The sequence below is a fragment of the Cladophialophora psammophila genome (genome assembly GCF_000585535.1).
Source record: "Cladophialophora psammophila CBS 110553 chromosome Unknown aczJe-supercont1.26, whole genome shotgun sequence".
Classification (NCBI taxonomy): domain Eukaryota; kingdom Fungi; phylum Ascomycota; class Eurotiomycetes; order Chaetothyriales; family Herpotrichiellaceae; genus Cladophialophora; species Cladophialophora psammophila.
In genome coordinates, this window is record NW_006912947.1 from 36,236 (window position 1) to 62,794 (window position 26,559).

Genomic DNA, 26,559 nt, shown 5'->3' on the forward strand with positions numbered 1-26,559 from the left:
ACATACTACATCATGGAGGGGTGTAACACTCGCGGTCCATGCCTCCTATTTACGTCCCAGCGTGTTCGCTTTCCTGCTCAAGGGCCATTCATTCATCCATATATATATATATAATATCCACGTATACATCCGTCTTTGTCGTCGTCATCGTCACCGTCACCGTCGTTGCCGTCGGATCCGCGCGTCTAGGAGACTCGGCTCAGTCCTCGCCCTTCAACCGCCCCTCGATCTCCTGCAAGTCCTCTGCGTCGGCGATCTCCAGCACGCGATTCACTTCGGCGGTGGAGCGCATCAGCTCCACGGCCCCGGCGTAGCTCATCCGCATGTTCGGGTTGCAGTTCACGGGCAAGTAGTACAGCAGGACGTAAGGCACGGAGTGGCGCCCCGAGGCCTTCATGGGGGGGAAGAAGATGGTTGTTAGTTAGCGCTCGCGTGAGCTGTGAGGGTGGAGTGATGATGTATAAGGGCATAACAACTGATAGGGTAGGTAGGGATAGGGAAATAGGGGGGCCTGTGCTTGGGTATAGAATGGGAACAGAAGGGAAACCTACTAGAGTCATTGGGTAGCTTAGAAGAATAAACCGCGGTGACGAGTCTGGGAGTTCATCGGCCAGTTCGAGCATGTCGCTGTATGTGTCATCGGAGGAGGGTTTGATTTCTTGTGTCTTGGTGTCGATTTGGTCTGTTGATTTTTGCAATGATTGGGCACAAGTCAGCGTATGATGCACGGTGTGCCCTTGTGAGAGAGGTGGCGAATAACTCCCGTCTACATGTCCCGGCTCTCAGAAGTCCATATGTCCTTTGAAATTACGCGCAACTCTCCCGGCCCCATGGGAATTATTTTCCTCCAATAGACCACGCGTCTCTTCGGCCCAAGTGTGTCGCTCCTTAAAGAACAGCGCGAATTCTAGAGCATTGAACAGGGCCAACAAAGGGGATATATGCGACTCGATTTCGAGACACCACTCACAAATTTTAGCTAGTGGCGTCTTTGCCCGTGACGTGCCCAGCCGGAACTTGCGCAGCTGGTCCTTGGTCTCCTGCGAGAAGGTGTAGAGCCTTGACTCTGACTAGTTAGTGTTAGTCGGTAAGCGACGAGAGGTGTGTACAGCGTCGGTGTTTGCCGTTGGATGATGGGGAGGGAGGAAAGAAGCTCAGGCAGCAGTCCCCGAAACGGAACGGAATGGGAGTATGTACCATTTTTTTGGGGGGGGCGTTGATTCAGCTCGCTGGGTTTTACCAAAACTTTGAGCAGTGACGGTGAGTGCGATTCCCTCGTGATCCGGTCTGTTTCTCACTCAGGGGGAACGTCAACGACAGCGATATTTTCCTTTCCAGCGACGAGGTGCGACGGCTCAGCCTTGTGCAGCCTTGATAGTCAGCTTGCGGAGTTGGTTGAGAAACACGGGGCCGCCGGAAGAGTGCGTAGGGATTGAAGGTTGATTCTAATATTTTCCCTTTGAATGTTCGCTTTAACTTGGTAGAAGTCTAGCGTTGCGAGATGACTTGTTCAACGGGTTGTCAGCGACAGAATGGCATGATTCGATGGCAGCGGTTGCAGGGTGCTTGGTCAACCTGGTGTCGATGGTGGGGCAATTCAATCCAATCCTTCTGCCGGCTTATCGACCTGCGCCCTGCATTTACCGAGTACAGCTGCACCACTCGACCACTTGCCAATACACGGCTGCCGTCCAAATACAACGATCCCTCCTGCCGCATCGCATTGTGTCTCACAGTCTCTCTCGCGTTCAATGTTCTCTCGCCTCTCCTTGATCGCAAGACACCTGTTACGACCTCTGCCAAACTACGCGCACCGCTCTGCCGCCGCCCTGTCCTCTCCCTCATCCTCTTCCTCCAAAATGACCTCATCTAATGCCGACACCACCTCTACGCCCACCAAGGCGATGATACACACGGCAGGATGCATAGTTATAGGCGACGAGGTCTTGGGTGGCAAGGTCAGGTGGCTCCTACGCTCCAGAGAGCCATCCGCAATAGTCGTTTGGGACAAGGCAGAACTGACACCCATGCACGAGTTGTAGACCGTCGACACTAATTCCGCATATTTTGCCCGCTTCTGCTTTTCCCTGGGGATGCAATTGAAGAGAGTCGAAGTCATTGCCGACGATGAAGATGAGATAATAGAAGCTGCCAGGCGCATGTCCCAGAATTATGATTTCGTGGTAACCAGCGGCGGCATCGGGCCAACGTATGTCCCTTCTAGCAATATATCTTGGAGGGCTGCATGGCTGACAAAATGGAGACACGATGATATAACATATCAGTCAATAGCCAAAGCATTTGGGCTTGAGCTGAAATTACACGAGCCGACCATGACCAAAATGAGGAAATACTCTAGACCCCACAGATCGCAACCAGACTTCGACTGGGATAAACCTTCACCGGCCTTGTCAGCAAAAATGCGCATGGCCCAACTCCCAACAAACCCCAATATTCCCGATGAGGAGCAGGTCTTGTTTGTCAAGGAGGACCTCTGGGTCCCAATTTCGGTGGTCAACGGTAACATCCATATCCTGCCTGGAGTGCCGAGGATATTCGAGACACTGTTGGAGGGGATGAAGCCTCGCATTCTTCCTCGTCTGAAAGATCCAGAAGGGAAAGGAATGTATCGGATGCTCTTTAGCACTCCACTAGCAGAGAGTCAGGTGGCAGGTTTTCTTACTCAGTTGGCTGCCAAAGTTGAGCCCAAGGGAATCAAGGTGGGAAGTTATCCTCGATGGGGCAAGAATAAGAATGTGGTGACGCTGGTGGGCAGCGATCGAGAATACATGGACACACTAGAGGCCGAGGTGGCTGAGGGCGTCAAAGGCATGAGGGTCAGAGCAGAAGGAGAAGACGATACCGATGATGAGACGGATGTGAAAAAGGACAAGGATGCATGATGTTGTTCTAGAACCACAATGATCACCCCTTCAGCATCATTTCTTCAGAAACCGGCCTCATGATGGTGGTTTCTTTTCCGCTCCAACGAGGCTCCCGATCCTCGATCTGGATCTTGCAAGCGACGCCATCGCACACATCGCAGGCCATCTCATGCAAGATGTTGTCCGGGTCGCTAGTGTGCTATGCATACCCAATGGAGATCTTGGGGACATATCCTCAGAGTTCGCCCCTTGGTTCGTAGGTTCAAAGCCGCTAACATGTGAAGGAAATGGCGGGTGTGACACATGGGAAAACCACGTGGGCCGAAGCGTTGAGGTCAATGCATGAAATGGCGCCGTGGTTTCTGTACGTGGTCGTGCTGGTATCATTGATGCCAAATGGTTGCCAGGAGTGGCGCACCGCTGGGTGGAATTCAACGAATCAAGGGGACTTTATCATTTGGGCAATTTTCCAGAATGTCACCCTGAGCAAGTGGATATCTGAAGGCATTGATGACCGGCATCCCGTCACCCATTTCTTTTGCAGCTGTCCGGGTGTGAACCTCTTGAGTGCTGATCCTGTCAGGGCTACCGGGGAGATCCCCTTGGCGTGAATGTCTGCTCCGTCCTCCGTACACACAACGTGGTTCGACGGACTTGCTTCACCCGAGACCCGACTCCCATGTGGATTGGTTCTATTTCTCAGAGGGCGGCTGTGATTCTTGGGAGTTGGATTGGCATGCGAAGGCGGTGATGGTGCCGCGCTTGGCCCTGTTGCCATGCGAACGTTGGGGTCATCGATTAGAGCAGCGGAGGGAGAAAACCGTTATCTCGAGTTGCTTCTTGCCCCGTCGTTCTGTATTATCTCGCACCTCTTACATACGTAGTGCGTAGTCTGGAGTCCCGAGCGCATGGAAGCCACAACGGTACAAGGTTTCTGGGTCCTTGGACCAGGAACAGAGGCGTGGTGCTAGGGTCAAGCAAGTCAAGGACGGCGTGTGAACGGGTGTGATGGGTCGATGAGCCGCCGAATCAACAGCCGGATGAGGCATGGGGTGCAAAATTTGGCTGGAGCTGCACAGGCGGGTATTCAGCGGTTACCGCCCACCCGGTTCTCTTGGAGGAGCCGTGGGGAGCCATGGTTGGTGAAGGGGCCCAGGGAAAGGGAGACATTCTCAAGCACTAACAAGGACACCACGCTAGGGGCATGTCCCATCGCCTTGTCGGCCGCACTCCACCAACTGGCGGGCGGCGGGTAGGCGAGCATAGGGCTTTCTTCGATAGGGGGCAACAGAGAGAGAACAGAAGCACATTCGTCTAATGGATGCATGCCACAGACGGAAGGCGATGGGATGGGATGAAAGATGTGCAAGGCGACGACGACAACGACGGACACGAGAGAGAAGAACAAGAGGGCAGGTAGGCATCGTGGACGCTTGTTGATGGTTGTGGTGTAGTTTTAGTAGGTTAGGAACTATCACTGCAAGTTCTTACTTAGGTAGGAGTAACAAGCGCAGGCAGCGCAGGCCAAGGGAGAGGAGGGAGAGAGACAGCGAGAGGAGGAGCAGGAGTCGCCTACTAGTATCGGTTTGGCGCGTCCGTCTCCGTCTCCTTCTCTCGTCAAGGATCACACACATTTCTCCCTTTTGCAACTGCCAACTGCGACCTTGTGCCGAATGTATTTGATTCTTCGCCCAGGCCCCAGGATACTTTTTTGTCGCTGCGAACACCAGAACGATAAGACTTCAGCTACTCCGTGTTCGGGCAACCGAGTCTGTCTCAACGGCCCCCTTCGTCCCCGACTCTGTGATAAAGTGGTTGAAGTTTCTCCCTTCGACCCGTGGGCCTTCAACCCTTCCCATTCCCATTCTCACTTGGACCCCTTGTCCCTTGCCGGCTCCTCTCCCTGCGATCCTTGGACCTTGACCCCGGTCCCAAACTAGAGTCTCAGTCCACATCCACACCACCTCACAGCCACTCCCAGAAACTCCCTGGCCTTGCTAAACTCCTCCTGCCTTTGAACCCAAACTCTCCACTGTTCATTTTTCGAGCACGACTCAACCATCATCGTTTCCGTGAGTTCCTGGACTCTCGCACGACGCTGCTGAACCTTGACCCTACAAACTATCCTCAACCGAGCCTCGCAAGCGAACGCGAACCCTCCGAATATTGCAGAGCTATCGAAACCTCCGTCTCTCTTCCTCCTCGCCTCGTCTACGGTACCTTCCTAAATCGCCGTTACAAAGTGCTTCAAAACCTCTGTTTCACTCTTGGAGCTACCGAGCACAAGCGATCAACCACTGTCCCTATTCTCCCCCCCTCAGCTGTTTCCCGTCGATTATCCCTATCACTCGTCCACGAACGGAACTGTTCTCGCCTGCGCCCTTCCCCCTTCCCGTCTGAGATCCTTCCGCCAAGGGCTCCTGTATCGCATTTTTGCACTCTGAGCCGTCCCCAGTGCCAGGATAAACGCCACTTTCACGCTTTTGGAATACCTGTCTCTGGCGAGGTTTTTTTTTTCAATCCCGAGACCCCGAGCTGTGGCTGTAGCTCTCTGTCATGGCTTCAAAGGTGCCTTGACCCCAATTTTCCACCTTTCCTCCTCGTAACTGCAAGAGAGAATGTCGCAACTGACGCAACCCTTCCAGTTTCTGCGCGAATACAAGCTGGTGGTGGTAGGAGGTGGAGGGGTGGGCAAGTCGTGCTTGACCATCCAGTTGATCCAGAGCCACTTCGTCGATGAATATGATCCTACTATCGAAGGTGCGAACACACGCTTTTCGAAACCGAGAAACCGAGATGCATGCTGACTAGTCTAGACTCATATCGCAAGCAATGCATGATCGATGATGAAGTCGCCCTCCTCGACGTTTTGGACACGGCTGGTCAGGAAGAATATTCGGCAATGAGGGAGCAATACATGCGGACCGGCGAAGGGTTTTTACTCGTCTACTCAATAACCTCGCGACAATCGTTTGAAGAAATCATGACTTTCCAGCAACAGATTCTCCGAGTCAAGGACAAAGATTATTTCCCCATCATTCTCGTGGGCAACAAATGTGATCTCGAGTCGGAAAGAGTTGTTTCGCAAGAGGAGGGCGCGCAGTTGGCGAGACAGTTTGGCTGCAAATTCATCGAGACATCTGCTAAATCCCGGATAAACGTTGACAATGCCTTCTACGACCTTGTTCGAGAAATTCGAAGATATAACCGAGAGATGTCAGGATATCCCGGCGGTGCGCCAGGGCTCGGGTCCCTCGGGCCAGGTCAAAAGATGGAGATGGATAATCAAGCAGAAAGCGCAGGTTGCTGCAGTCGGTGTGTGGTCATGTAAAGAGACGGGGTCTTTAAAAAAGAAAAGGAGGACGCCGACGGCGCGCTACGAAGTGAAGAAACCGACATCACACGTCTCGCAAGCAAAGTGTTGCTAGAGCTCTTTGGCCGCATGGAGTTAAGAGTGCATATGTCTCTCGTGGAATGGAACTGGACTGACTGGTTTGGCTTGCATTTTTTTTTCTCTTGGGGTGCTCCAAAAAAAAAGTCGTTGAGAATCAAGATTTCTTAAGGGCTTGCGCCGCAAAATTGCAAGATTATCTTCATTTACATATTATTGGGAGGGGAAAAGGAGGACTTCGGCAGTCATGGAGGACGAGTCTGCCACGGCGTTTGATTCTTATGGGATGCAAGTCATACACCAGATACAGACAACGGGACCCCCCACAGACACAGAGACTGAGAGAGAGGGAGGCAGCTTAGTTAGAGGCGGCCATTTGAGTATCGCCTTTCTCCCAGAATGAGCTGTTCAATATTCAATCGCAAGTATCGTACAGATGCCGCATTAGTCAAGAAGTGATGTTGTTTACTTGAGGCAACTGCTGCCTCGCCTTGGCCGTGGACATTTGTCCTCCGGGCTCGCCTTCTCTTGGTTTTCTTCACCGGCATACTCTCACTTCAACTCTCAATATCACCCGTGAATGTCTAAGAACTGGCGCTGCTACACTGCTATTGCGGGAGGCAGTGGCCATTTTCCACCTTTGGCAAGAGCCTGGACGACTGATCAAACTACAGCTCGGCCTTTTCCTTGTTCCCTGGTCACCACTCTCATCTGAAGCTCCACTTCCTGGCGATCAAAGCACCAACTATCTGTGAAAATGGCATCAAGGGCTGAAAGCCATAATGATGAGCAGCCTGAGGAAGCCTCCAAACCTGCTGCTCCCGCTACCGAGCGAAACGCTTTCTCGGAACTCATGTCTCGTAAACATAAGCAATCAAAGCCACGATTATCCAAGCACATTGGCAAACTCAGCAACCCAGGCGACCCACGAAATGGCCTCCTCGCGTACATCCTGGAGCCGGCCAAGTTCCCCTCGGACATTGTCATTCTCTACAATGACAAGGCCGTGTTGGTTCGCGATGCGTTCCCCAAAGCTACGGTTCATCTACTTCTTCTCCCACGAGACCCCCTCAAACGAGACCTCAAACCCCGTGATGCTTTAGACGACCAAGAGTTTTTGGACATGGTGCGGAAAGAAGCAACTGAAGCTGTCAAATTGGCAGCATCCGAGTTGTCCAGGCTGATCGCACCCTATTCGGACTCATGCAAAGCTCGCATTGCTGCAATGGAATGTGAGGATCCTCCAGACGAACTGCCGCCTGGACGCGACTTCTCCAAGGAGTTTAAAGTGGGAATTCATGCACATCCATCGATGAACCAACTCCATATCCACATCATCAGCCGGGACATGCACTCGGATCGACTGAAGCACCGGAAGCACTACAACAGCTTCAACACGGACTTCTTCATCCCGCTCGAGGACTTTCCGCTCGCGCAGGATGATGTCAGGCGCCAGACAAGCTATCAGAATGCGAACTTATCAAAGGAGTACAAATGCTGGCGCTGTGGAAAGATGTTCGGGAACAAATTTACACAGCTCAAAGCCCACCTCGAGGAAGAATTCAAAGCCTGGAGAAAAGAATGATTGTTTCAACCTGACTGCCTCGTCGGGCAAGCATTTGTGTGAGCGCCTGCCGACCGCACGGGCGCTACGATACCTCAATCAGTCTCTATATGACGGCTTCATCTTCTCCCACCGTTAGAAGATCTGCCGCTGCCCCGATCGTGGCTATAACTTCTCAGGCAAATCCGCTCTCGCCGCTTGGGTTCACCGTCATCCACATCAACAAATATTCTTCCTGGGTGAATAGCTTCATACTCATATCGCAGTCCCGGACTTTGGTTGCGGCGCCGTACTGTAACGCTGGCTTCACCCTCTCGAGACCTGCTACTCTCCGGGCTTACCTTTGTGACTTCTCTCTCTTTAACCTCTCGGAAATACCCACTGGCGGCACTTGCGCGTCGAGTTGGAGGTCTGGCACTCCCTGTTCTCAATCTCACATTACGCCTTCCGACGCCTCCAATGCCCATCCCTGCCGCCTCCACCGCCACCACTGCTAGAGCTGTCACCCGCGTTTCTACCACGGCTCCCTCGCCCTCTTACACCCGAGCATCAAACACCTTCTGAACGCAGGATGCAACTTCTTTTGTCCTCAGCTTTGCGTACAGCAATGACAGCCCAGTTGTCCTCATTGGCTGAGCCAACCTGTTGAACTGGGACACCGCTGAGCGCGTCAACCTCAGGAGAGCGGGAGTATATTTCCGACGCTTTGTTTCCTGACCGCAGGCGTTTTAAACAAAACACTAACGCAATACTACAAAACAAAAGCTTCCGCAAGAGCCGCCAAAAAAAAAAAGGCCCAAAATGAATGATAGTCACGTTCTTGTCGACTCTGCCAGGCTATTACAAGAGTCCACCCCTTCGAATCCGGAAAAGAGATCCAGCCTTTAACTTCCAAATCTGCCCCACGGGCCGTTGCACACGCCGACTTCGACGTATGGCACGCATATGCAGCTCATTCGTCTGCACGTCAACAGCAAAAAATGATCTTCCTCGCAGGCATTGGAATGGAGGGTCATCATTGCAAGGGCGAGGACATGAGAAATATGGAGTGAAAAGTGCACGTATTCTAGCTTCGTCCACGGTGATTCGTGGGGCCAGCTTGCGCATGACGGCATTCCGCCGCTGATCGTCTTGATGTCATATTGGCATGGCGATTGAAGAATTAAAGCCGGCCAAATCCTCGTGTCTGCAACGTTTCGAACAGATTTCCAGTTGCTTGGCCAAAAACCCATCTATCAGTCGAGCAAAAAGCCATGTCCAAAAAACCACAGGCCCCTCCGACGGCGTATCCGGCAAGCTCGCTGAAGGAACAAAACCAAGAAGGGGGCAAAGGACTGGATTTGAAACTTGCCCCAAGCGCCAACTGGACGCAACTCGAATTCTGGGACGACGAAGGGAAGGCACCTTACCTGAAAGATTATGAAGGGCGAGGTTTGCTCAAGGACAAAGCCGTGATTGTGACGGGTGGGGATTCTGGCATCGGACGAGCTGTCGCCGTCCTCATGGCATGCGAAGGTGCTGACATAACATTCGTCTATCTCCCAGAGGAAGAGGAAGATGCCCGTTGGACAAAGACCCAGATCGAGAAGGCAGGCCGACAAGCCCAGCCACTCGCCATGGATATCACGTCGGAAGAGAACTGCAAGAAGATCGTGGAAGCGCACATGAAGAAATTCGGCAAGCTCTCTGTCCTGGTCAACAATTCTGCTATGCAGGAGATCTGCAATGATATTCAAGACATCAATCTTGGAGTCGTGGAGAAGACTTTTCGCACTAATATCCTGAGCATGTTCGCCATGGTCAAATATGCGTCGCCTCATATGAAGCGTGGATCGAGCATAGTAAATTCGAGCTCGGTGGCTGCATACATGGGCAATCCTCAGCTTCTGGACTATAGTTCAACCAAGGGGGCAATCACCACGTTCACAAGGAGCCTGGCGCAGCAGTTGGCGCCAAGGGGCATCAGGGTTAATGCTGTTGCACCCGGTATTATGTATGTCCATCAATCCCCTCTCGATACCATCAGCTTTTTCACTCGCAACTTGACCAATTGCTGACCTTTTCTTTTTAATGACAGCTGGACTCCGCTTCAACCTGCTACAAAGGGAAACCCGCCTGAAGCCATGAGTGCACTGGGGGTCAAGGAGGCACCACTCCAGCGACCCGGTATGCCTGTTGAAATGGCCACAGCATATGTATTTCTGGCATCACCTTTGGGATCTTACTTCACGGGTGAAACGGTTCATGGGACGGGTGGACTGGAGATGCAGGGTTGAGCCTGGTATGCCCGAGTGTCCCGGGAGTTGTGGCCAACAAATAGATTTCATGTGCATATACAAAAGATATGGCCATTGGCAGGACTTGTTTGTTTCACATTACGACGAGCAGAATATTCGCGTCTTTTAACACGGGTTTTTATGCGCTACAAGATGGACGGGCAAAATCCTGAGGATCGATTCCGCCAGAGACGGGCCTGTCTGTACCAAGCGAGATGCTATCACCGCTCCCAAAGAGGCAGCCACAACGGTTTCGGCTGAAATTCTACCTGTACAAGCTGATCGGCACATTTGCGTATCCAGCCTCATTCAATGCGTTGCCCAGGTCCGTCGCCTATTTCGACTGATTGATCCTTTTCGTGGGACTTCTGTAAGGGGCTTTTGCTGCCACCCACCGGTTCAGCGTCACCGGGTCACAACACCACGTCAAATTTTCTCTTCCTCTTCCTCTTTCTCAGCCTCGTCTGCCTTTTTCTCAAGATAACGCCAGAACTCCCATCTCTACTCAGCAAAACGTCCTCCCGGAACTGCGCCATCACCTAAGCGTATTTGGGATTTCCCTCTTCCAAAGCGTATGCTCATGTTCAGAGATGTCTTGGGCCCGGCACATACGCGTTGGTCGGGCTCAGGCAAGGGCCATGGGCAAACATGAGGCCCCCCGGTGAAGGAGATACTACCAATACATCCCCTATTGCACCGAAAAGCAAAAGAAGACTCGCACCAAGGTATGCGGCCTTTTCACGGCAAGGAAACTTGTGTCAGAGGGAAGCTTTCAAATACTTCCGACCCTTCCAACACCCACAATAATTCCAGAAAGTCCAAGACTTCCCATACTTCCGACACTTCCAGACCTTCTTACACTTTCAAAAGTTAGGCAACAACTGTAGAAGGTTATGTCGTACGACAAAGCCAAGCACGTCTATTCCGCAAAGATACTTGTGCGCTAGGAATTATGTCAATTTTTTTTTGGGGAAAAACAGTTTGGTAAGAAAGACGTCAGGGTTGGTTCGACTATCGCTCTGACCGGTTCTGCTCTGCTTGCACAAGCAACGACCTGCGAGGATTACATCAGAACGACGTGGCCTATCAATGGCCCATTCTTTATTCTCTTACTTCAAGAGACTTGGGAATTAAGGTGGCGGGAACTGCTGGCTCGAAAGGGTCCCCTACCGCGGCAACGTAAGTTGCGTCTTCAACTCTGCGGTCGATCAGGCTTTGGCTCACGCGCACAACACCTAGAATGTGAAGGAAGCCAAAATCTCATGTTACTTATCCGGGTCGGGCACAATCTCAATCAAAGCTACTGGCTCTAGTGTGATAATAGAGGAGCTAGTTCAGATGCTGACCTGGGCCGGAGCAGCACTTAGTTCTCCTCCTGAGGGTGAAGCCGTCGCATATTGTGATCCGAGAGTCTCTTCCATCCCTTTCGCTATGTCTACTGTTTTCTTAGACGTCGCCAAAGAAGCACTGCCTTCGAATATTCAATGCTTGCTGGTTGTCGTTCTTTTCGGGTGTGTCGACGGCAAACAGCTTCCCGATACCTCAGCGACAAGGTGAGCTGGGTCTCGAAATACCTCTGCAGATCCTTGTTGCTCTGTTGGGTGCCGTTCGCGCTGTCGAATACGTGGATGGAGTCGTTATCAAGGGATTTTCCAGCATGATTATACCTACCGAGAAAAAAGGGAACATTGTCCAGTGGCACCTAATCGTCAACGCAGACTGGACGCAACGCCTCTCATACCGTGATGGTGTCGAGCGGGTGCCCAAAGCGGGCTCTGATCCACCAAGTCGATTTCAAACTTGGACCGAAGGACGGCAAATGCCATTTTCAGCAGATTGGCCCCTATCAGATTGTCATGAGCGCGGTAGAGAGGATGCTTGTTGTCCTCTACGACACAGCAGATAAACGGGTATGGCTTGTACCTGCTTCAGAAGTTATCCTCGATATGTGTCAGCACCGTAAACAGCTGGAGCATTTTATGGTCGGCGGTTCACCAGTTGTTTTGCCTCCTGCTGGGACTGCCGGACAATCTGCTATAGATGTACTCTTGGAAAATGCTTTGCTTGATCTCTGAAACACCCATCGAGAAGACATGGCTGGCCGGCTCTAGCACGAGACATCGACGCTTTGAACCTCTTTTTGGTAGCCGCTTCGGAGACATGCTGCGCCCTGAGGAAGATGACCGGTTCAATGTATTGTGCGTTAAGTGGCGTTGCATGCCCAAGGGGAAGCGATACCCTGCCACACTATCAAAATCCTGAAAGACCTCTATGGAGTTGCTGGAAGTCGGCTAGACCGGAAATACAACTCGTCTGCAGTGGCATCGGGCAACTCCATCTTATTCGAGCCTTGCACCTCTCCAGGGGCATACCAATCCGACTGTGAACGTCTGCAACAGATTGTTGGGAAATCAGCGTTCAGTACGGTGATATCTCTAGGACCACTCCTTGACAGATTTGAGGAAGGCTCCGTTACTTTTGGATAACCTGGATCTGCGCGTCGAATACAGGAGGAGTCCATTTATGCTCGATTCCACATAAAGGACCCTTCTTTAGGTATCTGCCTGGCTGGATGCCTGGAACTAGCTCTTTAGTTGTGGAACAATGTATGCGCATTGGCCACTCGGCAGTGACATTGACAAATATTTCACTATCAGAAAAGACCCGCGTGGGTCCCATTTCAAGATACGCCCTGCGGATCACATATAATATATGTACAAGCCAGGTATTTGTACATTGTCATTTGCGTTAGAGGTAAGGACATGCGGAGTACCGAGTAGGCGGTAGTATATTACTGTTCGAAGGGTAGACTTCAGCACCTCCTTCGTTCAAATCATTCGGCGACACCGCAGCTTTGTTGAATTCCTTCTTGAATCATCAGGCCTGAGAAAAATCTATGCGAGGTCATCTCACCAAAACAAGGGAATCATTGTGAACCATTACGGACCTTTTTTTGATTTCTTCTAGAATCACAGATTGCGATACGAGCGACGACTGCGTAAAGATGTCTGAGCCTCCTTCCCCAGGCATCCATGTCGTGACCGATTCTTTCGCTGATATTTCCGCTATCATCGATGGTATAGTCCACGTCCACGCCTCATGCATCTTGGACGACGGCACTTTGGCCACTTTCCTTCCCCCATTATCACACTCCCAACTCTACCAGTGGTGGGACCAGCGTGTGAGCGAGATTGGCCGCGGGGAGAGACAAATCATCGTATCTCTGTCAAATGTCAAGGATCGGACGACAGAGAAGGATGTTTCGGCGCCCTGGAACGACGAAGGACGAACTTGGCCGGTCACCCGCTCGACAAGTTCTTCAATCGATCAGGCGTCCCCGGCCCCTGGTACGGCAAACTCTACGGAAACTGAATTGGAAGTCTCGGGCGTCGTGTCCCTCGCCACGCCATTCTCGCAGACCGGCCCATTCCGCGGCCTCGTGGAGAAACTCTTTGTCTCGCCGCTGCATCGCCGTCGCGGCATTGCGAAGCAGATGATGGCCAAACTCGAGAGTGTGGCGATGGGACTGGGCAGGTGGAGTCTGATGCTCGACACCGTCGTCGGCTTGGAGGCTGAGCGCGTATATCCCAGGCTCGGATATGAGAAGGTGGGCTTCGTGAAGGAGTACGGCTATTCGCCTGTGGACGGGCGGTTGGTGGACGAGGTGTGGTTCTGGAAGGATTTGAGGAAGATGAAGAGGCTGGAGTTGTAGACGTCGTTCACAAGACAGATACTACAGTTACTTCTGAATCACAAGGGATGGGCGAGTGTGAGACAAGTCGGTCGCTGCTCTTTGCGATCTGCTTGTGATGACCAGGCAGGGAATTTCGTGCAAGTCATACATATGCACGAGGTTGGATTCCGCCAGTCCAATGGTACAAGGGTCCCACAACGGGGTACTACAATGCTGGAGGGCACCAAAGGAAGAAGCAAGTCCGCCTCTAAGCTCTTCCCACGAAGTACTGCGCTCGTTCAAGCATGCTGAGGGTAGAATACGGGGTTTTCATCTCAACATGTAGTTCGCCTGGCGTAGTCTTTGAAGGGACATTGGGTTGGGCCATTACTACACCGGCAGATATATGAATCTCAAGAAACCAACAGAGATAGACAAAAATTGAAGCACAGCAAATCTTTATATAGATTGCCTTCTCAGGAGACGGGCAACGAGGCTGTGGTCGAATTAGGCTTAGTGCCACTCCAAGCCCTTTCACCAGCTTCGATTTTCAATGCGTTGCATCTACAATTGTCCGAACAGCTTCAAGCCTTCCTTTTCCTTTCCCTCTCTGTATTTTCTTGATCATAGTATCTCCATCGACCAGGGCTCCAATATGCATCCCGTCCCCTCTATTCGTGCGCTCCACGCCCTCCGCGCCCTCACGCGTCCGACAATCTCTGCTCCCTCCAAGCACACTTCTGCAGTAGTCCTCCTCCGAGTTCCCGCGCCGCCGCGTGCTCCGCAGCATCGAGCATTCTCGACGACCCCCGCCCACGCGGTGACGCTGAACCAGATCCGCACGCGTCTAGGCAACTCGCGCAAGCCCAAAAAGGTCCGCCACGCCGTCTCGCCGGCCCTCAGCGCGGCCAACAGGCCCGCCATGAAGGGCGTGTGTCTCAAGGTCGGCATCACCAAGCCCAAGAAGCCCAACTCTGGCCAGCGCAAGACCGCAAAAGTCAGACTTTCCAGCGGCAGGGTCGTCTCGGCGTATATCCCCGGAGAGGGCCACAATGTGCAACAGCATAGCGTTGTGCTGGTACGAGGTGGGAGGAGTCAGGATTGTCCTGGTGTCAGGTATCATTTGGTCAGGGGGGCATTTGATTTGGTGAGTTTGCTGTTCTGTCTTTCCTCCACGTATTTGGGTCACTACGGGGTCTGTGAATCGTTGGGCGTGTTCTTCGGTATTGTGGAGGAATAGTCGTGCATCTCCCCCAAGGTTGATGAGGGAAGTGTTGGGAAATTGGAGGAGCAAGAATGAAGACCTTGGAATTTGGCCAGTGCTATAATGGATATACAAGATCCACTTACTAACGATGCCATGTTGTGGCTTTGCAGGGAGGTGTACCTACCCGAATGACAAGTCGATCCAAATACGGCACCAAGAAGCCGAAGACGACATGATCGAGGCTTGGGCTTTCTTGGAGGATTTGAACCTGGTCCAGCGCGGCCCGACTCCGGGGCGAGAAAGCGGAGTGATAAGATGGATGGGAAGGGAAGGGAGGCAAGGAGGGATAGAGACCTGTCATTCTCTCCGAATCGGCGATACTCTCGACAGACGGCGGAAAAGTGACGGTTGCGAAGGGCGACCAAAAAGCAGACATGGGATGTCGAATGGGCACTGTATGCAATGATATGTCCTGGGCAAGGGAAGACACATTCATATCCAGTCCACGGCGCCTACACTTACACCTGATTCCCAATACGAGCCTGCCGCATGGGGTCTTGAATCTGGACCCAAATTCGAATTCAGAACCCATCTATGTACGTCCAGTGCATTAAAATCGCCCACTTCGTCCATTCCATTTCAGTCCAAGCAAACCGAGACGTCTCTCTGTGGATTCCTACAGTCAATGCAACGACATTTACTTCGGGAAAAAGAATGGGTTATATAATAGATCTGAATCGTCCAGACGAAGCAAATTTGCACGGCGCACTACACGGCCAACCGTCAACTTTCTGCACGGCGCGAACGTCAATGTCCACTTGAACCGGGATGAGATGAGATGGGATGAGACTACTCGGACTGAGCTGTGTTCCAGCCAGGGAGATAGATGGGTGTGAGCTGGCAAGGCTAAGGCTCGGGCGGAGGCTTGTGCGAGGCTGGGGCTGGGGCTGGGGCTGGGGGCTGGGCTGAAGGGTAAGGATAAGGACAGGGAGATTGGATAAAAGGACAAGACAAGGAATAAGGCAAAGGCAAAAAGTAGAGCTCTACATCGTATCGTGTCACGTGCGACAATGAAGGATCTATCGTGCGTCCTCCCTCACTGTCATATATTACTACCCACTCGCCGCACGGCCTCCGGAGGATGGAGGAAAAAGCTATCGACTACTGGATTGAGTACGTTCCGTACGGGCGACTAAGAAGGTACCTATGTAGGTATGTAGGTATGTATAGCTACATATACGGGGTATAGATGCAAACATGTACCATCCCCAAGATCTATTCGCATCAGACGTAATCATATAAGCACCGCAATAGCTACAGTAGATACGTATCGCTACGATAGAGGTCAAGCGAACGACAAAAAAGGGATACGCTGTGTCCTCCGTGCTCTGTACTTCGTCTTTCGTAGTTAGATTCGCAGTCCAGGCAGATGGACAACGAACAAGAAAGCTCGACAGAGGCGTCATAGGCAGTTAATCACTCTAAGTTAACACGTGGTGGTTCTCCAAGCGTTACAATCTTGATTCCATTCATTGATTTGTCGTTTGTTAGGATGTACTCGGTAGGTATGGAAGTCGTTTTCCTTTCCTTTCCTTTCCTAGGTATGCCGACCAGGTTTTCCTGATTCCTGATTCCTATTCCTTATAGGAGCATGTGGTGTGTACAGTTAGTCTGCCGAGGGCTTCCTTGCCCCATGAATAATGATGCCATGGCATCCATGCCGTTCCGAGTCTCTCCTTTCCAGTTCACAATTATCTCGACCACCCGCGGGCCAGCATCGTAATACAGTGCAAGACGGGACGAGACAAGACAGGACAAGAGCATAAAACAAGGCAGGTTTCTCTCTCGCCATTTCCACGAAAGTGTTTTTTTTTTTGGCCTTCCCATGTGTACTGGGTGCTCTTCCCAATGCCCAATGCCGCAATCCCCAATCCCCGGTCCCACCGGTTGACCAAACGCCTCTCATGCAAAAAAAGAGGCCTTTGCAAGCAATTCTTCTAGACCATTCTCCGTGTTTGTCAGTTCGCGCTGATGGGCAAAGGGTTGGTTGCTCGACCACACTCTCTCGACGGGTATCTCGTATTGCGGAAGACGGACATCGAAGATCTGTACAGTTCAGGTGAAATCCTCTTCTCCAACCGTTGAAAGGACAATTCCAATAGGTACGAGACTGGAGAACTGGCTGGTTGCGTCGTGTTGCGCCTCGGCATATTCAAGAGCAGAAAAATGGCCGGACACGAAGGAGCACTCCTATGCTGCAATCACCAGCGTTCCAGCGATCTGACCTCCTCAAACAACTGTTCACCGTGAGTTCGCCGACTGTTCAGGCTTTTTGTACCAATTTTCATCCTCGCCGTGGTCGAGCCCGCTTTCGTGCCACTCCGCAAGGCGTTCCGCCCACGAAAGCAACTTGCGTCTCGTCCAGGGAATTCTCATCAAAATAATCGTCAAGACCAATCCAGCGCTGAACGTTATGCATGCATATTTCCAAATCTCCCATACCAGAGAAACGCCCGAGTCTGATCCGTTTTGGGTGTCGCTGTTACCGTTGCCATTTCCATTATCGTTGCCCGGGCTTCCGACCTTACCGGCGGTTAGTCATACCTGAGCCTCCCACCCCTCGGGCTTCTTAAGCTTGTTGAGGTCGAAAAATCGAGATGTACAGCTGTATCCCTTCCAGTCGAAGTTGTCGGCAGGGTTACAGTGGCAGCGGAGTTTCGAGCGGAGATCATCTCCCGTGGGACAATGCGTGAAGGGGACATGATAGTAGGCGATATCATTGAAAAAGTGGATCTCGTCCTTTCTGAGAAGTAGTCCAGCAGCGATGGAATGGACGGGAGCGTCGCCCCAACGTTCGTAGAAGAAACCGCCGTCCTTGTCGAGGGATTCAAAGAAGTCGATGTACGGTTTTGATCGAAGCCAGTCGAGGTTGCCGATTTCAAAGTTGGACCACTAATCAGAGGTCAGAAACAAGCGAGACAAAATGAATTCTTGCAAAACTTACGAAGTGGCATTTGTTGTATGTGTCCCCTCCATCGTCACTCAAAAACCCCATCGAGTTATCGGGAGAGATGTGCTCAGGGTGCGCCTTGATAAACTTCTTTGTGCTATCCCACAGGGTCGGAATGGTCTCGACGTATTCATACAGACTCAGGACGAAGCTGTACTTTTTCTTGTGCTCCTTCATGTAGCGGAACGGATCATAATGAATGTCGCAGAACAGCTCGATGCTGGGCTCGACTCGCCAGTAGTACTCAAATTGGTGGAGCAGAGGATGACGGAAGAAGAAACCCGATTCGAACCGGCACATATGTCGATAGCTGACCGAGTCGCCATAGATGATCTTCCTCCGGCGCATGTCTTCACGGACAGCCTCAGCCTTCTTCTGGTCGATCCATGGAGGGAATGACCAGTGCTCGACGGGGATCTCGCCATAGTGAGTCTTGCCTGAGACGAGGGAAGTCGTGACCTTTTTGAAGGTCTCGTCGAAGGGTTTGTCGTTCAAAAAGACCCAGTCATAGTTGTAGTTCCTATTGAAGCGATCTTCGACTTGTCTGATTGAGCGGGCAATCTCCCAGATATCGCTGTTTCTCGCCAGAGTCACAAAGGTCGCATTGACCCGTTCGCCGGGGGCGGGAGGGGAGAGCTCCGAGGGGATGGTCGGGATCACATTTGGAGTTGTTGTTTCCACGGATTGTGAAGGCTCTGCGGCGGGGGAAGATTGCGGGAGATGAATGGAGTCGTCCATTTCGTTGGCACTGGAACTCGGCTTGGACTCTGCGGGTCGCTCCCACGAGAAGGCGGTGCCCGAGGTCAGCGGTTGGGCATAGGAGGGTAATGACGAGGTGGAAATAAAGTAGAGCATGGTAATCCCCTGTTATGTCAAGTCAATATACAATGTCTCAGGCCTGGGCTCACCCGTTGCCGTGGAACTCACAAAAATAGCAAACAATACATAGCGCAGATACCTCCCCGTGCCGGTCGTCATTTTGATGAGAGGTGACCGATGGTATTAGTCGGAGGTCAACAAAGGAGCTGACTGAAGTCGTTCTGGCAATAAAGACTGAAGAGAGGAGCAATACTCGAGGAGGGAAGATCGGGCGGCCAGCAACGGTGCGATCAAGACATGAGGCTTGCTGGGCGAAGAGATATCAAGGTGCCCAACGCTGACGAGGAAAGGCGAAGTGGAAAAGGTTTGGGAAAACAAAGAAATCTCGTGGTGCAGGGCTTGGAGGTGTTTAAAGGAGTGAAGCAGGCACAGCAGGTCGAAGAAACATTTCAAGTTGGCAATAGGGAGAAGCGCAGGACGACGCGCAAGCCCCGAGACAACGTGTTGCAGGAAACTTTTCTGCGTTGATAGAAGGGGACGCCTCAATTCCACTTTAGCAGCACTCAGCGGCATGGGGCTGAATGGGTGGGCTGTGCGTGGCTGCTTTTTTGGTAAGTGATGACGCCCAAGGAAACCCCCCCGCCCCCCCTGGACACTGGAATCTGGATGCGTGTTTCGGGTAACGGGATGGCTTGCGTGCGCGGGCTACGAGGTATTAGGCTAGGGGTGGGCACTTGGCAACTTAGGCGGGAAGGGCCCCTAGGTGCCCCGAAGCTTGCAACTACCAGTACAAGTACTTGTTACAAGTACCTCGTAGGGGTCTCGGGTTGGAAATGTCACCAATCGCCATGCTTCGCCCGCTTCGAGACAAGTCTGCGTCACCGACCCCGATTGCAGTTAGCGGCCCAGCTGCCCATCAATCATCACCTGCCTGTTTATGGAACATCCCACAATCCATCTCTTGCCGTTCACAACACCCATCGTTCGATCATTCACCTGCATCTAAGTGAGAAACTCTCTGACATTTCCCCCGCGGCCATGTCATAGTATCCTTGCTATTGTCATTTCTTTCCTTTCCTGGATCATGCGAACCCGCTTTGCCATTACTCCCGGTCGAGAAAAGAGGTGGATTGCAGCGGGGTGAAAACAACATAACCACTCTCCGAAATCTGTCAGTTCAAACTCACTTTGGCGATTCTGCCATGTCTTTCTTTGGTTTCGACACTTCCCTGCCCAGGGACAAGCCTGAAGGCGCAGGCAAGGGCATTTTCGAGCACACAAACCCTTTCACCGAAGTCGCAAAAGCCCGAAAATTGCAGGCCTTTCAAGACAATCAGGAGGAGATGTAGGTGGACCGCCGTTGCAAACAAGATTGAAGTTGCTAATTTCTTCATCCAGTCTCGACTTCGAAGATACCTACGACGGACTGGGCGATCAACTCGAGGAGGCCGGCGACGACTTCAACGATGACACCTTTGGCGGTGGCGCTGAGGGCGGAGCTGGCCAAGGATCTGTGGGAAAGGATTACGACTTTTTTGGAAAAACAGCACAAGTCTCAAACGTGATCAACGAAGAGCATATGCGCTACAACTTGCAACACCCTCACCAACCAGCTGCGCCCGCTCCAGCTGCGAAGGCCAAAAAGACGGGCTATGAGAAATATCAAGATCCGGGTTATATTCCAGATATTCAGGCAAAATCGGGGGCATGGGGCTCAAAATCAAGCACAGTCGCTGCTCCGTCTGGCGATAGCCGTATCAGTACGGCTCGGAGCACCGCTCCAGTCTGGTCCTCTGCTCCCGAACCCTCGCCCCCGCCCCCTCCCGCACAGATATCACAACCTCCAATGATGACTCTTGAACAGGTTGAGGCGGCCCTGCTTGCTGAATCTCAAGCGAGGCAATCACAGCTTCCATTCCCTCAGCCTCAGCCATACCCATTTCCCGCTCAGCAGATGCAACCGCAATCTCCTCAGCAATATCAACCCAGGGGACTTCCACCCGGCTTGCCAACCCAGCCTCAACCACAACCCCCTCTGGATGGCTCTAGGAGCCACAATCGCATGCCCTCGCAGCCACGTGCGCCTCAGCAGCCTCTACAGATTCTTCAAAATCCAAACAGGGCTCGCCATTCGCCCCAACCAAGCCTCGACAGGTCTCAACCCATCCCTTCGATGGGACCTCAAGGTCCTGGTGCGCTGCCGATCATAACTCATCCCCAACAGCTAATGGATCTGTCTGAAGAACAGCGACGGGCGTATCTTGAAGAAGACGCCAAAAGAGCAAAGAGGAATCACAAGATCTTCCTTCTTTCCAAGGGAAACGGCTTGATGACCCCACAAGACAAAAATTTCATCACTCGAATTCAACTTCAGCAATTAGTGGCGGCCACAGGAAGCTCGACGGATACAAATCCTGAAGCTGCTCTCAATGAAGATTTCTATTATCAGGTCTACAGCCAAATCCGCGGCGCCCCAAGACAACACCCCACCCAACCACTAGGCCACTTTGCGCAGACTTATCTGTTCCAGACTGGTTCTCGCATGGGCGGCAGGCGGCAACAGATCAACGGAGACAACCACATGCAGAGAATGCAGCAACAAGTCCAGCGTGCTGTTGAAGCAGCCAAGCTCAAACCGAAGAACAAGCAATTGATTATCGAAGGGAGCTTGGGCAAAATATCATTTAGCAATGCGAAGACACCGAAGCCTTTGCTCAACATCAAGAGACAAGAGGGCACTGACTCCCGGCCCACAAGTGTCAAAAAGGGAAGTGGCGTAAGTACCAGTGATCGCAAAACGATTTTGAAGAACATCGAGGCTGTGTATACGACCTTGATGCGCATGGAAGATCACGAACGACAAATGCCGCCTCCGCCCACCGAGGGCGATGCAGACTCGATTCAGGCACATCTTGAATGGCGACAAAGGCAAATGGAGCTCGGCAACACCCTATGGCAGGATTTAAAGGTCTTGGATCCTATAGTTCCAGGATCGACCATTCCCCATCCCTTTATCGCTCTCCTGTCATTTGCCAAAGGCAAGAAAGCCATTCCTCGTGTCTTCCACCAAATTGACCAGGATAAAAGACTCACTATCCTGACGATGATTGTGGTGCACCTTGATCAGCTTGATGTGGTCAAGGACGCTCGCCCGGCGCCTGGTGAATCACAACCTACGCCAATTGTGCGAGAAGAAATCGAGCTATTCTCGCAAGCCGTCATGCCGTGCCTACTATCTCATGTAAGCGAGGCACCTGTTAATATCATCACCGGATTGCTAGGGCTTCTCATCGATCACACTAGCATCTCGGTTGTTGCGCACACCAAGATTGGGCTTGGTATGCTGACGATGCTATTGACCCGCGCGGAATTGGTGAAGGAGGCCGGGTCCGTCACTGATCAGGATTGGCAGCAGTGGACCATGTTATACGGTCGCCTTTTTGACATGCTGGAACCTCTTTTTGGCTCACTATTCCCTGGTCCAGTCAACACGGGCGATGACATGTACGTTTGGCAATTCTTGGCCGCCATCGGCATATGCGCCAGCCCCGACCAACAACAGAGGCTGGTTATCGGTGTCAAAGACAGAGTCATGGAGACAGTCCTTCAGAGCAAAACGTTGCCTCCCGAAATGTCGAGTGCTCGACTGGGGAATGTCAACCTGTTTATGAGAGCCATCGGTCTTGACGTGGAGATGCTAGGATGAAAACAACATGGCTAGATGATGTTATTTGAAGCAGAAAAACGATCTATGTTCGTCTTACACGGGAATCCGCCCACAGGCAGGATCGTTCAGGAAGGGTGGTATTAATCAGACCAAAAGTTACTGCCGTCGAAGCTGAAGACGCTTTGGAATTGGAGTACCAAATGTCCTGTATGGACGTGACTTTTGGACGTCAACCTGCCACTGCCTGCCCTCCCTGTCCTGCTCATCCATTTGAATCAGTGCTGCAAGTCGCTCCTTTCTGTGCCCCTCTCTTCCACTGCGAAGCGAGTCATGAAGTGAGTCGTTTCCCCCTCTTTTCACTCTTCTTTATCCAAATTTCAGTGTCGCTGGTGTCTTGCCATTTGTTCGGTTGCAAAGGCGAGCTGCATCCTGAGCCTCTGACATTCTATTTCCAGTTGGTTTTGCTGTGTCTCAACGTCCTGCATGTTGTTTCGAAAGGTTGTATTCTCTATCATCGACTCTTCAAATATGGAGATGAGACTCGCGGCGCTCGTCGGTGGGTTGCCGAACCTTCTCAATCTTGTAACCCCTCTCCAGGATCATCAAAACTCGTTATTCTATCGTTCTGCTGCTGAACGAGTTGTTGCTATATGTGGAAAGTCGTGGTCGCTGCCACGTCCTGCTATTCTGTCTGCGACTTGATTGACTCTGCCAGCTACGTCGGCCATTTCTGTTCTCCGTGACAGGTTGTTCCGCAAGTGTGGGATCTCTCGTCCAAGGGTCTCGGCTCTGGTGTCTCCAGCGGCTTCTTCGTCTCCAATGTCTCGAACTTTGGAAAGCGGGTTCACCAAACAAATGTTCAGGGAGCCCGGCAACACTGTGAAGAGGACGATGGTGATTTATGAATCCCTCAACGACATCCAGAGCCTTCCCGACTTTCTCCCCCTCGACGTTCGTTCCACCCTTCTGTACAACGGTTTTCATGTTCCCCCAAACCTCAGGGGGCCACGGTTCATTAAAGGAGGATTTTGAATCTCAGAAGTTCAAGCAGAAAGGCTGATATTCATTCGTCCCTGAAGGCATGCTTTTGCTCCGTGCCGAAACGCGCCTAGCACCGACGTGCGCGGCTTCTAGAAAAAACCCCACCCTCACAGTGCAGGACGCCACCGACTGAGACAAGTATTATTAGAGTCACTCAACTTCTATGGTCGTGGCTAGGCGCTCGTCTGGGACTTATGCAGAGTACAAACCGGGCGCTCGCTTACTGTGGGAGGAGAAAGAATGCCAAAGCAAAACGATCCTCCGACGAGGCGGAGGCTTTGCGGGAGGCCAAAGGCTGGTGTCACAACGAGGCACACTGTGCCTATCCAAGGGGTGGGCGCCTCTCAGCCCTTCCTGCGAATCTTGAGCGGGTTTGGTGCCTCTCTGACAGTTTCCCTCAATGTCATGGTGAGCAAGCCAATGACAAGAGAAAAGGGGATGGCCCGCTGGGACATGAAAATGAAGCAGGGTTGTAGTCCATCAGCCTTTGGGAGTTTGCAACAAAAAAAAAACAAAAAATAAATAAAATAAATCTCATTACATACGACTAGATATCTAGTTTCCCCTGTTCCTCCTCTCGCTTTTCGGGATACAGTACATACATACCCAATGGCCCCTCTGCAGCCCTCAAAACATACGGTTCAAACCGCCTCTTTCGACGAAGATTTGGGTCGCAACTAATATTGTCAAGAGACAACAACCGGACGAATATTGTGCCGAGTACTACTACACCGACGGATCTTATATCTTTGCGTCTTTCTTTGTTCGGCAGCTTCTTCTTCTTCTTCTTCTTCCAGGGGAGTCTTCTGGACCATCGATCCTACAGGCTCAATCAATCACTGGTGGACGCCGACAGCACACTCTCAGATCTGCACTGGGTAGTAGTGTGGTTGGGCAGACCCTTGCCAGCTGGCTACCTTTGTTGATTTTCGGGGCGTATATCTATCCATCCTTCTCTATACCTGGAAGACGCGTTGGAGATGTAGTTTGTCGAAGGGCTTAACGGGTCCGCATGTTTACGATCGCGATATTCGACCCATGTTCGAAAAGTCGTCAAGGAGATTGTCTCTGGGAACCTAGTAGCGACAACAGACACGGCGCAGCATGATGGGACCTTGCGATCAGGACTGTAGGCATATGTATAAGCGACGGAGCTCAATCTCGGCCTGGCGTTCTGGATCCCCTCCTTCCTCGTTGCTCCCTGGGTGGTTACATTGCCAGGTGATCGTTGGTATTTGTCGTCCGCCAAAAAAAAAGGCCCCTCGACAGCGGGACCACTCGCCTGCTGTGGACGGGTTGGTCGATCTTATGTGTTCAACCTCACGCGCACGGTGGCGGGATTCTTGGTGTGGGGAGGAGGCATCGCCCTTCGTCGTCGACGAGCGCGCGTTCTTCCGCCCCAACCTCGTTGCAATGGGAGGCATTGTCGCCCTATCTCTTTGCGAGTACGCGCTCGTGTACCATGGCTAGGCCCCCTTCTGGCCGACACATCCCACATTTTGCATTCTCGAAAAGAAAAGAAAAAAGGAAGCAAAGCATGTTGACTAACACTGTTCTCGTTTGCGTATTTATCAGGACAGCACGATTTTTGGCGTCGCAGGACGAAGGCATGTTGAGGCGCTGATAGAAGGGACACCATATCCACCCACCCACCTAACCATACACACACACACATATTGATTCAAGTACAATCGACAGACAACAAGAGAATATGAAGGATTTGAATCTGTCAGATTCGCAGGATGAATCCGTGTCCACGCCATTCACAGCCGTGTACGGATCACAATCCAATATGGACGGGAATGGAGTTTCGAAGAAAAGGAAAGGTAGGTGCAACATACCCAAAATCGCATGCCTGCATCCTGTAAAGTGCAAATCTGTGCGAGCCTGACTTTTGGTGTACCGGGGAACGTGGAGGTCCATAGCGTTTTCAGAGGCGAGACCAGCTTGGATTCTCGATCGTCGCAATCCAGCTTCATGCACTCCAATCATGCCCGACCCGACTAAATCGATGCTCGCAGGCTTCATATTGTCGTTTTTCATCGAAATCATTCACACACGTGCACGCTTGTCATGAAACCCGAAGTACTTGTTGCCTGCCAAGGTATGTCGACGTCTCGCAAACCTGAGAAATAGACACGTGATACTTAGTACCTGTTTTGGAGCGGGCAAGAGGAAGAAACATGGGACGCGCGGAACCTGGGACGGCAACGCACGGCAACGCACAGACAGCCAAGCGAGCGGGGTAGGCCATTCCTACAGGATGAATCTGAGCGCTTGTCATGAGAATAGCAATCACCAAAAGTGCATAGCCCCGAATGGAACCCGAGTAATATGAGTTCGGCGAAACTTGGGTTTCTCTTTTTGATCTTTTTGACGTCAACAGAGACGAGACGAGTGCTTACGGTGCAAGGCAAGGATATCAAGCTCGGCGACAGCTCGCGGGCTGAGTCATCGGCGAGGAGGATGTTGGTGATGGACATCAAAGAGCCGGGTCAGACGGTGTACCCGGCTTAACGCGGGGGCCAGGTTGATATCCACGAAGTTGAGTCAAGGAAGCCAAACATTGCTAATGACCCGTTTCGCATGTTGTCTTGCCACAGGGTAGGCATTGGACCGGAAAAGGTAGTTAGTTCGCTGTGGCGAATGACCAGGCGGACAAACGGTTTTGTTGGGAAGAATGCCTAAGTGAGTTGATGAACCGATCATGCATTTCAACTCGCGTTAAAAATCCCGGATAGTGAGCCGAATGAGAGAAAGATGAGGTAGAAAGCGTCATGCATCTTTTCGAAAACCGTCCGGGAGGGCTGGTTGGTTCGCTGCAATTGGGTTTAAAGATATGCTAGGTAGGCATGAATGCAAGGAGAGACCGCATCCGGATAGCAAGTTGCTGCAGAGCATAGTCCGGTAGGAGAATATGAGTTGCCCAGGACATTGCCCAAAGGTCCTCGAACCCCTTCTGCTGGCTGGGTGCAGTAAGACCGTTCAAGATGCTCGATGCGAGCGATGTGCTTGGCTGCATTGAT

General features: G+C 51.9%; 10 protein-coding genes across 10 annotated transcripts; 8 read left to right on the forward strand and 2 right to left on the reverse strand.

The window, feature by feature from the left end:
• Positions 1 to 199: 199 nt before the first annotated feature.
• On the reverse strand, positions 200 to 623 carry A1O5_11439 (uncharacterized protein; the record flags this gene model as incomplete). Its single annotated transcript, XM_007752011.1, has 2 exons — positions 200 to 391; positions 552 to 623. The coding sequence occupies 2 exons, from the start codon at positions 621 to 623 to the stop codon at positions 200 to 202; spliced, it is 264 nt and encodes an 87-aa protein (XP_007750201.1).
• Positions 624 to 1,859: 1,236 nt separating this feature from the next.
• Positions 1,860 to 2,903, forward strand: A1O5_11440 (uncharacterized protein; the record flags this gene model as incomplete). The annotated part of the gene is made up of 3 exons (XM_007752012.1): positions 1,860 to 1,958; positions 2,043 to 2,209; positions 2,264 to 2,903. The coding sequence occupies 3 exons, from the start codon at positions 1,860 to 1,862 to the stop codon at positions 2,901 to 2,903; spliced, it is 906 nt and encodes a 301-aa protein (XP_007750202.1).
• Positions 2,904 to 5,503: 2,600 nt separating this feature from the next.
• On the forward strand, positions 5,504 to 6,216 carry A1O5_11441 (Ras-like protein; the record flags this gene model as incomplete). Its single annotated transcript, XM_007752013.1, has 2 exons — positions 5,504 to 5,645; positions 5,702 to 6,216. The coding sequence occupies 2 exons, from the start codon at positions 5,504 to 5,506 to the stop codon at positions 6,214 to 6,216; spliced, it is 657 nt and encodes a 218-aa protein (XP_007750203.1).
• An 817-nt stretch (positions 6,217 to 7,033) lies between these two features.
• On the forward strand, positions 7,034 to 7,861 carry A1O5_11442 (uncharacterized protein; the record flags this gene model as incomplete). Its single annotated transcript, XM_007752014.1, has 1 exon — positions 7,034 to 7,861. The coding sequence occupies one exon, from the start codon at positions 7,034 to 7,036 to the stop codon at positions 7,859 to 7,861; it is 828 nt and encodes a 275-aa protein (XP_007750204.1).
• Positions 7,862 to 9,093: 1,232 nt separating this feature from the next.
• A1O5_11443 (oxidoreductase) lies at positions 9,094 to 10,116 on the forward strand (the record flags this gene model as incomplete). Its single annotated transcript, XM_007752015.1, has 2 exons — positions 9,094 to 9,833; positions 9,918 to 10,116. 2 exons carry the CDS (start codon positions 9,094 to 9,096, stop codon positions 10,114 to 10,116), a joined length of 939 nt encoding a protein of 312 aa, XP_007750205.1.
• Positions 10,117 to 11,433: 1,317 nt separating this feature from the next.
• A1O5_11444 (uncharacterized protein) lies at positions 11,434 to 12,191 on the forward strand (the record flags this gene model as incomplete). Its single annotated transcript, XM_007752016.1, has 1 exon — positions 11,434 to 12,191. The coding sequence occupies exon 1, from the start codon at positions 11,862 to 11,864 to the stop codon at positions 12,189 to 12,191; it is 330 nt and encodes a 109-aa protein (XP_007750206.1). The 5' UTR covers positions 11,434 to 11,861.
• Positions 12,192 to 13,120: 929 nt separating this feature from the next.
• Positions 13,121 to 13,828, forward strand: A1O5_11445 (uncharacterized protein; the record flags this gene model as incomplete). Its single annotated transcript, XM_007752017.1, has 1 exon — positions 13,121 to 13,828. One exon carries the CDS (start codon positions 13,121 to 13,123, stop codon positions 13,826 to 13,828), a length of 708 nt encoding a protein of 235 aa, XP_007750207.1.
• A 616-nt stretch (positions 13,829 to 14,444) lies between these two features.
• Positions 14,445 to 15,029, forward strand: A1O5_11446 (small subunit ribosomal protein S12; the record flags this gene model as incomplete). The annotated part of the gene is made up of 1 exon (XM_007752018.1): positions 14,445 to 15,029. The coding sequence occupies one exon, from the start codon at positions 14,445 to 14,447 to the stop codon at positions 15,027 to 15,029; it is 585 nt and encodes a 194-aa protein (XP_007750208.1).
• Positions 15,030 to 17,594: 2,565 nt separating this feature from the next.
• A1O5_11447 (alpha 1,2-mannosyltransferase) lies at positions 17,595 to 18,984 on the reverse strand (the record flags this gene model as incomplete). Its single annotated transcript, XM_007752019.1, has 3 exons — positions 17,595 to 17,948; positions 18,001 to 18,870; positions 18,934 to 18,984. 3 exons carry the CDS (start codon positions 18,982 to 18,984, stop codon positions 17,595 to 17,597), a joined length of 1,275 nt encoding a protein of 424 aa, XP_007750209.1.
• A 1,043-nt stretch (positions 18,985 to 20,027) lies between these two features.
• On the forward strand, positions 20,028 to 22,531 carry A1O5_11448 (uncharacterized protein; the record flags this gene model as incomplete). The annotated part of the gene is made up of 2 exons (XM_007752020.1): positions 20,028 to 20,170; positions 20,224 to 22,531. 2 exons carry the CDS (start codon positions 20,028 to 20,030, stop codon positions 22,529 to 22,531), a joined length of 2,451 nt encoding a protein of 816 aa, XP_007750210.1.
• Positions 22,532 to 26,559: the final 4,028 nt, after the last annotated feature.